The sequence below is a fragment of the Diabrotica undecimpunctata genome, chromosome 6 (genome assembly GCF_040954645.1).
Source record: "Diabrotica undecimpunctata isolate CICGRU chromosome 6, icDiaUnde3, whole genome shotgun sequence".
NCBI classification, from domain to species: Eukaryota; Metazoa; Arthropoda; class Insecta; order Coleoptera; family Chrysomelidae; genus Diabrotica; species Diabrotica undecimpunctata.
Window position 1 is genome coordinate 95358735 of NC_092808.1, and position 18227 is coordinate 95376961.

Sequence of the window (18227 nt, forward strand, 5' to 3'; positions counted from 1 at the left end):
AACTATATATGAATCCATTGATAGATCGTCCCCAATATTGCATAGGCGACAACGCACAAAGGAACATACTTTGCGGATGTAAAACGAAAGGTTTTCTTTGAAAATGATGAAAAAAACTTTTTACTATTACATATAAGTAATATCCAATTACGAAAAATAAGTACTGGAAAACTACATAGGTACAATGAGTAAAATGGGTTACAGTTTTTCATTTTTAAAATATATTCCATTTTGTTTATGTAATTTCGAATAATTTCGTATCTTTTATTTATCATTGCTACTCATTTCCACATCAAAAGCTAGATCCATCTTCAACCGGATGGGGGCCTTCTTCAAGAGCCACAACCTCTCTCTTGCTATAAAAGTAAGAATGCTGCGATGCTACGTCTAATCTGTTCTTTTTTATGGCGTTGAATCGTGGACCTTGAACGAAGATATGTGCAGAAAATCGGAAGCATTTGAGATGTGGCTGTATCGGAGAATACTTAAAATCCCGTGGACTGACCTAGTCACCAATGAGGAGGTCCTCAGAAGAGTGAAGAAGAACCGAGAGGTACTGACCACCATAAAATCTCGAAAGTTACAGTACTTTTAACACATTATGCGAAATGAATCCAGATATGCCCTTCTGTAAGCCATCCTGCTAGGAAAAATATTTGGACAACGGGGTCCAGGAATTACATGATGGATTTTTAAGACCTGTCGAGAGTCCATCCAAAAATGACTTATCCATGTTTTTCATTTAGTATGACCGGCGTTAATCCAAGTCTCATCTAAATAATATATTTTACGATTGCCATTCCTATAATCTTTTATCTGCCTTAAAAATTCTCTTCTCTAGATTACAAGGTCATCTCTGTCTGTAAGCATACTGTTCCTGCCACGTTTTTCAAATTTGATTTGAAGTTTTTCAAAAGCTTGTAAAAAGTAGTACGTTTGAAATCAGGTAGATTGGGTCGTCGTTGACCTGTTGTAGAACTCTATCTATCGTGGGAATTTCATTTCTAAAAAAGAATTAATGCACTATTCTTCTTATCGCTCTAATAACTTTAAACACAGAACTATCCGATACTCCAACTTTATCGGCTACTCATTTCTCAACAGCGGACAATATTAACGCCAGATTTTCTTGTAACTCGTGTTTATACACGTTTACAATTATTTCTTTAACGTTTACGCTTAAATGGCCTTTTTTCAATCTCTTTTTGGGGGGAGTTAAAGGTATGTTTACGAGTTCATCGGCAGAATCCGTGTCCGACATATTAATTTGTTTTAGTGACTGTGTATACAAACCTGCAAAATATTATTTACAGGCTAATATTCTAATAAAATAATAGATAATAGATAGATAATAGATAATTGAACAGATATATTAAAAAGGCCAATACTCAAAATCTTTATTTTCAAGGTGTTACAGAAGCGACCGATTTCGAGGCTTACAATATTTGCCTCATCCTCAGGCAAAGCAAAAAGTTTGTTTTGTTAAAAAACAATAATATAGATATCGGCAATAAGTTTTCCGCTTACATCCAGGGTACGGTCTGTCTTCATCTTTTCCTTTATGACTCTATCTATTGTAGTGAGCTGATATGTTGATCATTATATATGTTGTTGTTTTATTATTAAAAAGGTAGAATTATCTTCTGGTTTATAATAAAATTAAAAGTAGTTAAAGACAAATACACATACAGTATAAGCTGCCACATCCGGACTTTATATAGTTTAAAAACTTGTGGAAGATGGAAAATCACATATTATGCAGTATGATGTCCTTTTTTTGTTGTTTTTGTCACAGGTTCTTACAAGGTAAAGACCTAAAGCTCTTTACTTAGTAAGACCTTTTATTTACATACGTATATAATGATCAACATATCACCTCACTACAATGATAGTGTCATAAGGAAAAGATGAAGACAGACAGTACCCTGGATGTAAGCGGAAAACTTCTTATTTTCGATATCTATATTATTGGTTTTTAACAAAACAATCTCTTTGCTGGGCCTGAGGATGAGGCAAATATTGAAAGTGTCGAAACCGATCACTTCTGTAAAACTTTGAAAGTAAATATTAGATTGTGAGTATTGACCTTTTTAATATATCTTTTCAATTATGGACTGACACTTGCAACCCTTTTATCATCATAACAATTATTGTAATAGAGTCAAAATAATATTAAATTTACTTACTTCAGTTGAGAGAAAACAGCAAACACCTTAAAAATGTTCACAGTTCTAAGTTTATTTAAATAACACTATAATTATACCAACACACACACACACACACACACACACACACACACACACACACACACACACACACACACACACACACACACACACACACACACACACACACACACACACACACACACACACACACACACACACACACACACACACACACACACACACACACACACACACACACACACACACACACACACACACACACACACACACACACACACACACACACACACACACACACACACACACACACACACACACACACACACACACACACACACACACACACACACACACACACACACACACACACACACACACACACACACACACACACACACACACACACACACACACACACACACACACACACACACACACACACACACACACACACACACACACACACACACACACACACACACACACACACACACACACACACACACACACACACACACACACACACACACACACACACACACACACACACACACACACACACACACACACACACACACACACACACACACACACACACACACACACACACACACACACACACACACACACACACACACACACACACACACACACACACACACACACACACACACACACACACACACACACACACACACACACACACACACACACACACACACACACACACACACACACACACACACACACACACACACACACACACACACACACACACACACACACACACACACACACACACACACACACACACACACACACACACACACACACACACACACACACACACACACACACACACACACACACACACACACACACACACACACACACACACACACACACACACACACACACACACACACACACACACACACACACACACACACACACACACACACACACACACACACACACACACACACACACACACACACACACACACACACACACACACACACACACACACACACACACACACACACACACACACACACACACACACACACACACACACACACACACACACACACACACACACACACACACACACACACACACACACACACACACACACACACACACACACACACACACACACACACACACACACACACACACACACACACACACACACACACACACACACACACACACACACACACACACACACACACACACACACACACACACACACACACACACACACACACACACACACACACACACACACACACACACACACACACACACACACACACACACACACACACACACACACACACACACACACACACACACACACACACACACACACACACACACACACACACACACACACACACACACACACACACACACACACACACACACACACACACACACACACACACACACACACACACACACACACACACACACACACACACACACACACACACACACACACACACACACACACACACACACACACACACACACACACACACACACACACACACACACACACACACACACACACACACACACACACACACACACACACACACACACACACACACACACACACACACACACACACACACACACACACACACACACACACACACACACACACACACACACACACACACACACACACACACACACACACACACACACATATATATAGAGCTATTAAAAGTAAAAATTATATTTATATAATTAAATTCGACATAAATGTGATTCGTAAGGATTACTGAATCCATATCTGTTAAAACTGCAAATTATGCGTCTTTGTTTAGAGGTGTAGATTGTCGTTACTTGTGAGTTTCTACTTGTTACTTTTGATACGCTTTTGTATATAATCAGTTACAGTATAAGTGATTTTGTAACAAGGAGATACCTCTTCAGCATCTCTAGATTTTGGGAATGAATATATCACGCGTCCGTAGTGTTGATATTCTACTTTTCTGTTAGGCGAATATAATATAGTATTGTTCTCATACATCTTCTTTCTAATTTCAGAAGACTATCTTCTTTTTCTTACTTAGAGTACTTGCTTCTTTCTTGTCTTTGTCAATTCCTTCGTATATTCTCTCTTTTTCAGTTTTTCCTTTTGACAAGAGATTAGTTTTTTAATAATTTCTCCAGTGGCCGCTATACAATTAAACTGAATTTCAACTTTAAAACTTTTTAAACTCATTAACTTTTTTGCAAATCTCTAGACTTTCCCTTGTTTGGCCATAATATGGTATAATAAACTACCACTGTAAGCTAAGTATTTTTTATATTTCATTGTACCAGAACTAGATCTGAATATTTATATAGCACGAAAATCATTATACCAAGGCTGCGATTTTTTTTAACCTAGCTAGTGTAGGTGTACAAGTCTGGTTGGGGATGTGACTGTTTACCTTTTGAGCATTTATTGTATTATCTATTACAAAATAAAGGATAAATACTGTCAGTAATATTTTAAAAGTCGACACAATGAATAAAATAGAGGCGTTTGAGATATGCTGCTACTGGAGAATGGTGAAAATTTCCTGGACTACATATACCAGCAACGGAGTCCTCAAACTGCTAAATAAAGGTCAGGAGCTTCTAAATATCATCAAAACGACAAAAAAAGGTACTTTGGACATGCCATGAGAGGCAGTAAGTACCGTATTTCTCACTTGATTATCCAGCGAAAGTAAAAAGGCACAATGTTGATTTGTTGCAAAAAACATTGTGGAATATAAGACATTGGACCAGGATGGGTGTGAAGCAAATTTTCTGCGCAGATAACAATTGATAGAGGTTTGATGACGTTGTTATGGGGACAACCAATGCTTGAACACAGACATGGCACTGTAAGAATATTTTAAAAATTGAATTACATGTTTTCCTGTTTAGAAATGAATTAGAATTAGAATTGGGTACAATTGGGTAGGCCGTTGCTGTAATTAAAGTTAATACCAGTGAGTGAAACAAAGGCAAAAACAAAAAGTCTTACCCATATTTTTTCTACAATTTACTATTTTTACTGAGAGAGAGAGAAATATACTAACAAATATACTAGACAGAATTAGTATAGATACATTAAATTATTGTTTTAAGATTAAGTGTGTTTTGTGGTAAGTAATTACAATATTGTCAAACTATTAAGTTACAACCATGAAAGTAATGACACTAAAAGAAAGTTGTTTATTGCCTTAATATGTAGAGGATTTCTTCAAATAAAGTTCTCTCTTGATATCTACGGTGAGTGTTTTCAGGTATCTTAATAACCTGAAGCTCAACCTGTTGCATGCTTTTTTTTTAATAGAGAAAGATTTAAACAAATTGAGTATCTCATGTATAGGTTTTATTTCAGTTTTATTGTAGAGTGCTATATTTGATGGATTATGAAGTAGGTTATCAGAACGACGCATTCTAGTAATTTGCTGAAGACTGTCTGTTTCACCCACTTTTATATTATTTCTAGTAGAACCTTTACAATTATAGAAAATTGCAGAACTATATTCCACCATGGGTCTTCAAATCATTTTATAAATATTAGCAGCTGTTTCAATTGTACTTCCCTCATTCTTGTATGTTAAGCTTCTAAATTGTTTTGCTCGTCATAGTTTTTCTTTTTATACATGATGTGTGGTAGTTGAACTTTAATTTGTTGTCTATTTCAATTCCCAAATACTTGACATATTGGGAGGGTTTAATAATATTGTTACATGTGTTTATAGTGGTAGATTGATCTTGGATTCTATGGTTAAATATTATTAGTTGCGTTCTAGAAAGATTTGTTATTAATCTACATTGACCCAAGATATTATGTAATTTACCTGTCTTTGTAATAAGTTAATTGTACTTATTAAATGTTTACCAAAAGATATCACTGTTATGTCATCAACAAATTATAACCAATGACTATTGGTTGGTTCATTTTCACATATGTCACTGCAGTAGAGGTTATACAATAGAAAAGACAGCAGTAAATCCTGTGAAATTCCTTGTTGCATTGAAAATGATTAGGAATATGTTCCATTCATTTTGAATTTTGGCTATTCACCTGCATCTTTTAAGAAAATCACCAACAATTAATAGTAGCGAATGGGAGCAGTTCATTCTGTGAAGTTTGTATAATAATCCTTTATGCCAAACGTAGTCAAAAGCCTTCTTCATATCCAAAAAACTCCGGCGTCTTCAGTCCTTGTAATATTGTTGCCTGTATCTTGGATGTTACTATTGAAAGAGGATAGATTGTTGATGATTGTTGTAATGCATTATCCTGCATTAAAATAAAATTTTCTCCAATGCATGATGCAAAAGGTACCACATGGTCTTGGAGAACATCTCTGATGTACCTATCTACTGTTAATGCTCCAACACCAATCACCACTCCAACACAAACTCTGCTCATGCCCCCAAACATATACCGCCCTACACCATAATTGAACCGCCACCAATAGGTATGGTCATAGTAAAATTGAAAGGTGCATTTTGTTTTCCTTAGCGTAGATACTTTCTTTCTTTCTCTACCTTCGATGCAATTTAGACAGAAACGGCTCTCGTCCGTAAAGAGAACTTGACTCCACTGGTTATCATTCCAATTTTGATATTCTCGACCAAAACTTTATTTTGGCAAACTGGTTATTTAACAAACTCAAAAAAATAACTTGTATATATTAAATACAAGTTTGTACGTGTTATCAACAGATAATATGACTTTAAAATGTAAAACACACCACAAATAAACAAATTAATTTGACGTTTTGACATTTAAAACTATATATAGAGAAGCGTTCAAAGCTATCGAGATATAGTTTATAAAATAAAATATATAAAGCAATACATTGCATTAATAACTTGCTCCTTTGAATTTTCCGGTGTGTGTATATTCGTGTTGTGTCAATCGTTCATTTTACAGGGACCGAATCAATCAGTGGGGTTCAAAAGGGGTAGTGAAGCACAATACAAGATGCTGGTTCCAGTTAGCATCTCTAGCCTATTCTACCCAATTCCTATCTTCACCTCCACGAAGTGCGGCTTGAGCTGCACAAGCGAACTCCGGAGAACCTGAGCAACCCTGCTGGAGATTGGGTAACCAACCCCAGTGGAAGGCAGGGTCAGGGAAAACGAGGAAGGGAGAAATGGTGCTCCGAAAAGCGGGTTTTGCTATGGACCAGCAATCTGTACATGGAAAAAGAAAGACGCTACGAATCGAATGCTATTGCCTCGGAATAGACATGGAACACGGATTAGACCCAAGCTACGAACTAAGGACATTTTCTTAGGTACATGGAACGTGCTAAGCTGGTTCAGGCCCGGAATTGCAACACTTGCCATAAAACAGCTTCAAAAATATAAGATGGACGTAACAGCGATTCAGGAAATGAGATGGACAGGATCGGAAAACCTGCTAATGGAAAATTCCCTGGTTTTCTGGTCAGGAGAAGAAAGGCACGAATTTGGATGTGGGTTTTTCTAGTTAACGGAAAACTCAAGTCTGCCATAATTGATTTCAAACCAATAAACAAGCGCATGTGCTCTCTAAGACTCAAAGGAAAGTGGTTTAACCTAACCCTGTTCTTAATCCACGCACCAACGGAAGAAGCAAATGAAGACGACAAGGAGAAATTTTATAAAATTTTAGAACAACAGTACATAACGGAACCCAGACACGACGTCAAAATCATACTGGGAGACTTCAATGCCAAACTGGGTAAAGAGGACCATCTTAGAGCGGTGCTCGGCACACATAGCTTACATGATAACACTAATGATAACGGATCAAGACTGGCAGAATTCGCTGTAGCCAACAATATGGTAGTAAAAACTACACAATTCCAAAGAAAAGATATACATAAAGTAACCTGGGTGTCAAATGACGAAATCACACGAAACTAGATAGACCATGAGCTTATCGATGGAAGACATTCTAGCAATATCATCAGTGCATACAGTTTGAGGGGAGCGGAAAGTGACTCTGACCACTTCCTGGTCAGAACAAAAATGAGAACAAGGCTAAAGACGAGACAGCCAAAGCAACACCAACAAGGAAACAGCTGGGACATTTCAAGGCTCGATTTACCTGATAATGAACGCCAATATCAGGCACAGATCCAAAACAAATTGCAGACACTGGAAGAAGAAGAAACATCAACGCCAAAATTGACCATAGACTAGAAATGGCAAAATATAACGAACGCCATAGAAAGTGCCGCAGCGGAAACTATAGGAAAAGAAAGGAATAGCAAGAAGAAAAACCAGTGTTTTGACCAGGAGTGCGAACAAAGCTTGCATCAGAAAGCAATCAAGAGGCTAGAGTTACTAACACGCCCTACATATTATGAGAACAGGGAAGACTACAACAGAGTAAGGACTCAAACGAGAAGACTTTTGAGAAGAAAAAAGAAACAGTACCTAGAAGCTCGAATACAGCAATTGGGGGAGGAACATAGAACAGGTCAGTCCAGACAGTTTTATAAGGACCTAAAAACAATGAAGAGCAACACGATAAACGGCCCAAGATTTATAAAAAACGATGCAGGATAATTGCTCACAGACGAAGAGGAGATAAGCCGCCAATGGAGAAAGTATTTTGATCACTTCTTAAATACAGAAAAACACACAAAGACAGGACAACAAAGACAGTACCAGTTAGCCGAACCTGAAATATCAGGGCACACGCTAGCTAAAGTAAAGTCCACAATTTCGTCCCTAAAAAACCATAAAGCCCCAGGCCCAGACGGCATACAGGCGAAATTACTAAAAAAAGCTCCACCTTGAGATATATCATCTTATAAGAGAAGTCTGGGAAAGAGAAGAAATACCGACACACTGGCATGAAAGCCATATAGTACCTATCCACAAGAAGGGAGACAAACAAATATGTCGGAACTATAGAGGAATATCGTTAATTAATACAACGTACAAAATTATATCCATAATACTGTCCAGAAGGCTAACTCCATACGCAGAGGAAATAATAGGTGACTACCAAAGTGGATTCAGACCGGGAAGGTCGACCATAGACCAGATATTCGTCCTACGCCAGGTGTTGGAAAAAAACTGGGAATACACCCGCGATGTACACCAAATCTTCGTGGACTTTAATCAAGCTTACGATTCTGTTAGCAGAGAAGCATTGTGGGAGATCATGGTAGAAATGGGAGTACCTGAAAAGCTGGTACGATTAGCACAGCTGAGCACAGAGAACGCTTCCGCACGGATCAGAATTAGCAGCACCACGTCGGAGGAATTCCTCATTGACACCGGGCTTAGACAAGGAGATCCTCTCGCCCCCCTGCTATTTAATTTTGCACTGGAACATGCGGTAAGGAAAGCTCAACCACAACTGACAAACGGATTTGTTGCCCAAGGATCAAAAATACTATTGGCGTTTGCGGATGACGTGGACACAATTGCACAATCCACCAGAGATGCAATAGAAGTTTCCACCCTATTCGAAAACGGAGCCAAGGAAGGTGGTCTGAAAGTCAACGAGGACAAGACCAAATAAATATGAAAAGGACGTGGCAGCCAGGATCATTGCAGGAAACAGGGCATATTACTCATTAATGACCGTACTTAAATCAAAAATACTCTCAATACCAGCAAAAATCAGAGTGTACAAGACAATAATCCGTCCCACAATAACGTATGGAAGCGAGAGATGGACTCTGAACCAGCGGGAAACGACAAAATGACTGGTACTGAAAAGAAAGATACTGCGGACTATCTATGGGCCATGCAGAGAAGAGACAACAGCAGAATGGAGAAAAAGACACCATGATGAACTCAAGACAGTATATGGAGATGAAAACATAGTACGCTACATTAAAGTAAACCGAACAAGACGGGCGGGCCACATACTAAGATCGAGTGACGAAAGACTCCTGAACGCCACATTCTGGGAAAGGCCCGAAGGCAGAAGGTCAGTTGGTCGCCCAAGAAAGGGATGGAAGGACACAGTAGCCAGTGACCTACGCAAAATGGGAATACAGCAATGGGAAATAGCTGCTCAGGACCGACAACAATGGAGGGAAATAGTAAACGCGGCCAAGACTCACATAGAGTTGCAGAGCCAAATGAAGAAGATGATGATGATGAATCAATCAGTGACTGACTTCGAAAATGATTTCAATCGTTTGTTCGTTTCAATACTTTTCGTTACCGTTTAAAACAAATAACAAGTAACTGATTGATTGAACTGAACCGACTGAAAACCAGTAGTATTGCTTACCATATTTCATATATTTGTATTCACCTTCACTGTCCTTCACACGTTTATGTTAGTGCGAGTAGGGCTTGGCTTACATTCTAGAAGAAATATTCGAGAGGCTAGAATTTATTATGTTTTTGTTTTTAGATTCTTAGTGTTACTCAGAAATAATTATAAATTTATATGGAAATATGTGTTGCATCCAAATATAAATATTTATTTTCATTGTGCAAATTTTATTTTTGCGATATTTTATTATTTTAACTACCTAATAACACTATTAACAATATAAGCGAAAGCAATTGCTTGGGCCTGATAGAATATTTTCCAACTCCAATACTCCCAGTCTGTAGCTAAGTTGCTGCTTTGCACGTAATTCTTAATCCAATATTGAGTATTTTAATTTTTCAATCATTCAAACGAAAGCAATCATTCAGCTTCATAGCATATTATATCGTTCTTCGACGCAAGTGAGGAACGACCGAGGACCGAAAGTAATGAGAGTATTGACTATGCGATTTTGTTTTGGTTCGATCTCGATCGGCGCCGCCAGCGGTTGATCAATAGATTTTTGTCACCATACTATTGGATCGTTATGAACTAGCGGGATTCGGTCATTCAATACTTTGAAGTGCTTGAATCAAAATAAACGAATCAATCGCGATTAATAAAACACTAGTGTATATATTAAATCAATTTTGTTTTTGTTTTTTGTTTAAATTGTCTTTGTCTTCCAATAAAGTCGTCTAGGAGCACAGCTCAAAAATATTGACAATATCATAAATGAGTCAGATAAAATTAAATTATTAGAAGCATTTTTTACTATAACAAAAACAAAATTTGTTTAATTTGTATTTTCAGAATGATTTCCGAAGTGATAATTGAAACATCAAAATAACTTATTTTAAACTAAAATTGTGGTTAATTCCCAGTAAAAATAGTAAAACGCTGCAAGAAGATACCTTCAGAATAATTTCTTCTCTAATCTATCTAAATCTATCTAAATCTATTCTCTAAAGATGTGAAACAGTTTTATGCTTTTTCATTTGCGTTTTTCTTTGGATAAAGTTTCTGACAACCTTTAAAACACTTTCCACATCTTGTCTATTAGGACCTTATTAGGTGTGAATGGTCAACCTCCTACAATGACACTTGTGAATCATAAATTATAAATTTCCAACTAAAAATCATGAATTGTAAGAATTTTATTGCGGGCAGCGCAGTTAAAAAGGGTATTTATTTATAGCTACGGCCGGGCCAAAACGTAAAAAACACGTTTTTCAATTTTATTTTATCTCGTTATAACCAAATTTACCTCACTATAGAGGATTATAGTTCAATAGAAATTTCACGAGATATCTAATGTACCTCGTTATAGGCGAAACCTCGTAATAACCGTGTTTGTTATAGAGGGAGTAACATAACATAACATAACGATATCTTTATTTTTAGAAAATAATATACATTCCGTGAACATAAAATTATTTAAAAACAAACAGTGTCACAAACGAAAATATTATTTACTTATTCCTAACCGTTACATATACAAATAGTCCTCCACAGAATATGGCTCAAGAGCTACCAGTAATTTAAATATTTGATGTTTATACAAACTTAATCTTTCCTCCCTTTTAATAGGTTCAGGCAGTTTATTACACAATTTGATGCAACAATAAAGAGTGTTTTTTTCTGTTATACTTAACCTGTGTATTGGAATTTTATAATTATATAACCTGGTATTTACTATACTATTGGGCTCAAAGTTCCTAAAGAGTATTTTATTCTTATATAGAAACAGTAAGCAATCTTGAATAAATACAGCATAAACTGTTAAAATATTATTACTCCTAAAATGCCCTCTATATGATTCCCTACTTTTTAAGTCAAACATAACTCTGATTATTTTTTTCTGAACCAGAAATAGATTATTTATGTCCCTACTGTGGCCAAAATTTATTAGACCATATCTAAATTTTGCTTCACAATTAGCATGATACACTGTTTTTAATGAGTTACTATTCATGTATTTTTATAGAACTCTAAAGCTGTAAATCACTTTACTCAAAGACATACATAACTGGTCAACATGTTTATCCCAACATAAAAAACTGTCAATATATAATTCTAAAAATTTGGTACTGCTGCTAATATTTAAAGTGTCATTATTTACAATAATACTGTTTGGCATATCTGAATGTGCATAATTTGTCTTAAACAAAAGAAGATCTGTTTTATTTTGATTTAAAACCAACCTATTCATAGAAAACCAGTCTTTAGCTTTCTGTAACTCTAAACTAGCATTAACGCTTAGAACATACATGTCTTTACCACTGACTAAAATGTTTGTATCATCTGCATAATTTGTTATGCTGGAAGTAGAATTAGCCACTAGACCATGAACATCATTGATATAGATCACAAACAGTAAAGGACCAATCACACTTCCTTGTGGTACTCCAATATTGATAGTGCTTTCAGATGAGATGCCTATTTCAGTGTTTTTATGTATTTTTACTAAATGTCTCCTATTTGCCAAGTAGGACTTAAACCAATTCGATGCTGGTCCACATATACCATATTTCTCCAATTTATCAAATAATAGGTCATGCACTAAACAGTCATATGCCTTTGATAGGTCCAAAAAGAGACCCAAAGCCATATGACCAATCTCAGCACATTTCAAAATATCCCAGACAAATTGAAAAATCGCAGTCTGAGTTGATTTTCCCTGTTGAAAACCATGCTGATTTGCACTAATAATATGACATTTTGTTAAAAATTCTGTTATCCGCCTATACATAGTCATTTCTAAGATTTTTGAAAAGGAACATAGAAGGCTAATTGGTCTATAGCTATTAATTAATTTAGGATCACCCTTTTTGTAAACAGGTGTTACTATGGCAGTTTTCAGGCATTCTACTGTATACTGTACAATGTTACTGAATACTTAAAATTCTGATTGCAATGCCTAACTATTGTCAAGGGGTTTGCAGGGACAACTTCGAGATACTATACAGATATACTATATATCGATCTATACAGAGGTAGGTAAAAACCACCTTTTGAATGCTTTCTAACAGGGAAATTTTGGGAATTGGTCTTAGAAAGTTAATCTGTGGGTAAAAATATCTTTTAAATACATTATCGGTTTTACCTACCTCAGTAGATTTTAAGAAGTTCATTGCTACCAGTGGCGTAGCAACAATTGGATACATTTCTTACAGAAATTTATCCAATGGTTGAACAAAATAAAAAGGTCAGAAAAAATCACATTTTTGAAAGGATTATAATAATTCAAATCTTGTTTTGTATAAGCATTTAGTTACAATGAGACTGAAGAATATTTAGGGAATTGTTGATTAAACTGAGTTAGATGAAACATGTAAAAATAATTTACAAAGATCAGAAAGATATTCCAATTGAAAAGTACTTAAAATGATATTTCAGATAGCATACTATAAGTTTAGTAGAAAATTTGCAATAGATTAACAATACAAATTTCTTGTCAATTCAATATGATAAAACCACAAACATATCAAATCAATGCAATGTAAGAATAAATATAAGAAAACATACTTATGGGAATAAAACATACACTCTTGATTATTAACAATTTGGATTAATCTGGGTTAGAAGTCCAAACATAAATAATAAAGGGTATAATTTGTTGTTTGGTTATATCACTAAACAGCAGATTTGATTACTTACCTAATTACATCATCTATTTCTCCTAATTTTCTCTCCATCTCAGGGTGATTTGGTCCATATCTATGTCCACAATGATCTACACCCAGAAAATGACCAATAAGTAAACTCCAATCATTATTATCAAGTTCTGGATACAAATTTTCTTTCACACCATTATCTACAGTATCTAAGTCCCAAACGTTGAATGAAGGATAAGGAAAATTCCTGGTAAATCTGTGGGGATACAAACCATTCCAAGTATCATCACCCATGAAAACAACTCCATGATTGTGTCTTAGTAGCTAAAATTAGTTAAGAAACAAATATTTTATGTATTTTAAACTACTATTATAATATTATGTAAATTATAATAACATACAGAACTAAAGTCAAATCTAATAGCAATACTATATTAACTTTCCATTAGGTATAACAAATCTATCAGTCATAGTTCACTTGTATTTTTGTTTGTTGTATTGTTAGCGAGTACAGTATTTCAGTGAACATATACCAAGTTACATGTTCACTTTTTGTGAAAGCTACTATGCTTAATTCAAAACCAAGATAAGCTTGAGTTCACACCCATTGATGCTTATATCTTGACATCACAGCTTATGAATTTCTAACCAATGACAAACTGTGAAATCATGACACACCCTTCGATGGGTGGGAACTCAAGCTTATTTGGTTTTGAATGAAGTATAGTCAAGTCAGCATTGGATCTGAGAGGTACATTGTGCTCAATTTTGCAATTTTCTCAGGGTACAATTTCATTTACTATTTTTTTGGAAACTAATCACACTTTTAGTTTAACATTTATTTTGATGTTTTAATTTCCACTTTGGAAATAGTAAGGAGAGCAGGACCAAAGAAAAACTTGGGAGATCATTAGACAAGATATGCCTGTGGAGGGAATTAGCATTGCTATGACCCACTTCTAGTGTGATCTAATTATTGAAGATGAGCGATTTACCCACATAGGGGTAACGATGAAGCTGAGAATGACTTAAATAAATCAATTTAAAACTATTTTAAACAAGTTGGCTTTAGACATAAACTGCTAAACTAGAACTGTTAAAGTACCTAATATAGTATTACTGTTGAAGTAATACAGTATAACAATAACTAATACTTTTTAATACTAAAGTAAACTATTACTATTAAAATAAAACTGTTAAACTATAAGTAGTGATTGACCCTCTTTGGGAACATTAAAATATCTAACTGTCAGAAAGGTAATTCTAAAGCAGTCACTAAGTATATCTACTAGCAGTTCTTAAATCAATAAAACAAGGTTCGGTAAAAAAAGTCTGTGGTCTTCTCCTATTAGCCCTTCCAGCAACAAGTGCAAAAATTAACATTTCTTTTGCATTAAAATTTTGTATGCAATACCAAAATAACAGGAGAATCTATCATACCAAAAAAATATATAAATTTGTGTTTAAATATATATTAGAGTTAACAATTAACAATAAAGAACTTCAATATTTACTTGATCTATAATGTTGTCCTCATTTATCTCTGAAGTTGCAAAATTTGAACCTGCATCAATAAAAGTTGGAAGGCTTCCTGTTGTTAGAGCTTTCAATCTTTGCATAGTAGTTGTCGGTGGATCAGCAATAAACTTGTACAGCCTTGTGCGTTCCGGGTGTTCTTCAAGAAGATTATGAATAACAGGTAGCTTATTTTGAAAAGGCAGTGGATTTTCATATTTCTTATTATAAACGGTAAAATCGTACCGTAAGGCATCTACGATTAGTAACACCACGCGAGTTCGAGATGGTAAACACACAGAAGAGGCACTATGGTATTTTGTAATAAATGAACTGATTTTGTCTTCAACTGAACATTGCTCTTGGTCTTCATAATGTATTTGAAATGCCGAATTTTCCCCACAAGGTATTTCTCTATGTGATAGGCATGTTGAATTCTTTCGTTGAACAGTTCTCGTTAACAAGAACCCTCGAGTGAAGAGTAATACTGACGAAACTATTAAATAACTTAACCATAATAAAAACAAAAAATATAAATAAGAGTTATTGCCCATCGCCCATTTCACCTCCACCACCCTGCTATTATCAATATTAACAACTAAAACCAGAGTATATACACTAATAAACTGTGCTAAAACTAAGTCAAATTTTAGGTTAGAATAAAAATTGATATTCTCCAGTACTGTCAAAATAATTCAATATCGTTAAAGGATCTTTGACACAGAACATAATCATGGTACAATGAATACACAAGGTATGATTAAAATCGGTTCGCTTTCGCGCAAATTATGAATGTTCTTGGGAAAAACACTTTTTTAAAAACTGAACTTCACAATTAAAACTTTTATTTCGACTTACAAAGATTTTAGTAACAACAATAATAATTTAAATCAGACTATATTTTAAATCAGACTGAAAAATATTGATTTTAACATGGTGTTTTTATAATTTATTAATTGCTGATCTTGCTGTTCAATACGTCGCAATTTAGTCCAGAATGTTCAAGCGGTAGCCCCGTGTTGGAATCCACGTGGTGGAACTTACTGGATGGTAGCGGTCATTGTACTGTAACTACTCCATCCCCTGAAGAAGTTTTGTGAGGGACGAACAGAACTGTTGAGTTGGCCTCTTCTGGAGTTTCGTCGCTAGGTTTTTTTTTGTTATTTGTTTTATACCTGTAACATATATAGAGGCAGATTATTGTAATAAAGATATATAAAGGAGTCATCCAAAAATGGTTATGGCTATGGTTCCATAATTTCGGATTAATTGTCTCTAGATGTTCATCTTCCTTAGAGAATTGATGATTCAAATCCTTAATGATTTGAATTTAATCGCTGTTTGAATATCGATGGTCCTTATTTTGGGAAGCATTAGCGGTTGCTCTGGGATGGTTGTCCTTGAATTTATGTAACTCTGGATTGGGGTTTTGAATTTGTATCTGGGCGGAAGATTGATGAGATAAGTTTGGACGGATAAGTTAAGATTAATAAGATAGGACAAGAAAATGAAGGATAAATATAATACACGAAAAAGGTAATGGCTAAGTCCATTTTGAACTGCTGTGGTCTTTGCGTCGTACTGGTTTCAATTCTGTCAAATTCTTCTTTTATTGGTAGTAGTTTGAAAAAGTATATGAAATCGTGTGTACTAGTATGAATCTTTGCTTGTCCCAGGTTGAGGGGAATTAATCCTGGGTTGTCTTTCAGGTCCTTGATCTTCTCTTCTTCTCTCATCGTCAGGGTGATCCTGTGCGGACGGTTTAGAATTAGTTTTTGATTTAGGTTGATGTTTTATGTTTTTCTTGTGAACTGTAGTTTTTGATGTTTTTACAGTCACTTCGTTATTTCTTTTTATATGTTTTGCGGAATATCGCGGAAGTAATTTATTTCTGGTAACTGTTTTTCGTGTATAGATTTTTGTGCTTGGTTTATACGTAATAGGGTCTTGTCTCGATTTATTTCTATTTTCAATAACTTTATTTTTATTCTCTTGTATTTGTTGGTTTACTTCCTTATATAATTCCTTTGTTATCTCTCTATGATTTTGGATATAATTGTTCAGTATTACTTTCTGTATGTCAACGTCAAAGGGATCTTTTGCGTCGATATGACCGTTTAATATGTCGATGGGTCTTAACTTCGTTGCTGAATGTATGGAATTATTGTACCCAATTATAGCGTATAGCATTTGTTCTTTAATCGAGAGCTTTGCTTTGGTGTTCCTTAGGATTCGAAGATGTTCGATTAACGTAGAATGAAATCTCTCAATCATCCCGTTGGATTGCGGATTCTCTGGTGTTGTATAGTGGATTGAGATTTTATGAGAGTCTACAAATTCTTGTATTACTCCATTTTTAAATTCCGTACCATTATCGGCTACTATCATTGTTGGGAGTCCATGATGTGTTATAAAAATCAGTAGGGCGTTGAGTACATTGATTGCATTTCCTCCATTTATTGGGTAGGCTTGCCCATATTTCGAAAATGCGTCTATTATGGTTAGAAACTTCTGTCCATCAGCCTGGAATAAATCAATGTGAACTATTTCCAGTGGTTTAGTGGGAGTTGGTGTAGTTCTTCATATTAGGCCAGTAATATCGTTTCCTTA

The 18227-nt window shown here is 35.5% G+C and overlaps 1 protein-coding gene across 2 annotated transcripts in view; it reads right to left on the reverse strand.

Annotated features, from left to right (window-relative positions):
* PIG-O (phosphatidylinositol glycan anchor biosynthesis class O) overlaps positions 1–18227 on the reverse strand; it is a 94681-nt gene that overhangs the window by 23294 nt on the left and 53160 nt on the right. Inside the window, exons 1-2 of one of the 2 annotated variants that reach the window (XM_072534938.1) lie at positions 15617–16295; positions 14146–14426 (exon numbers count right to left, since the gene is read on the reverse strand). In XM_072534938.1, coding sequence (XP_072391039.1) covers positions 14146–14426; positions 15617–16171 — 836 coding nt within the window. In that variant the 5' untranslated portion in view covers positions 16172–16295. Of the gene's footprint in view, positions 1–14145; positions 14427–15616; positions 16296–18227 lie in introns of those variants that run through there. The other variant, XM_072534939.1, reaches the window with a different exon arrangement.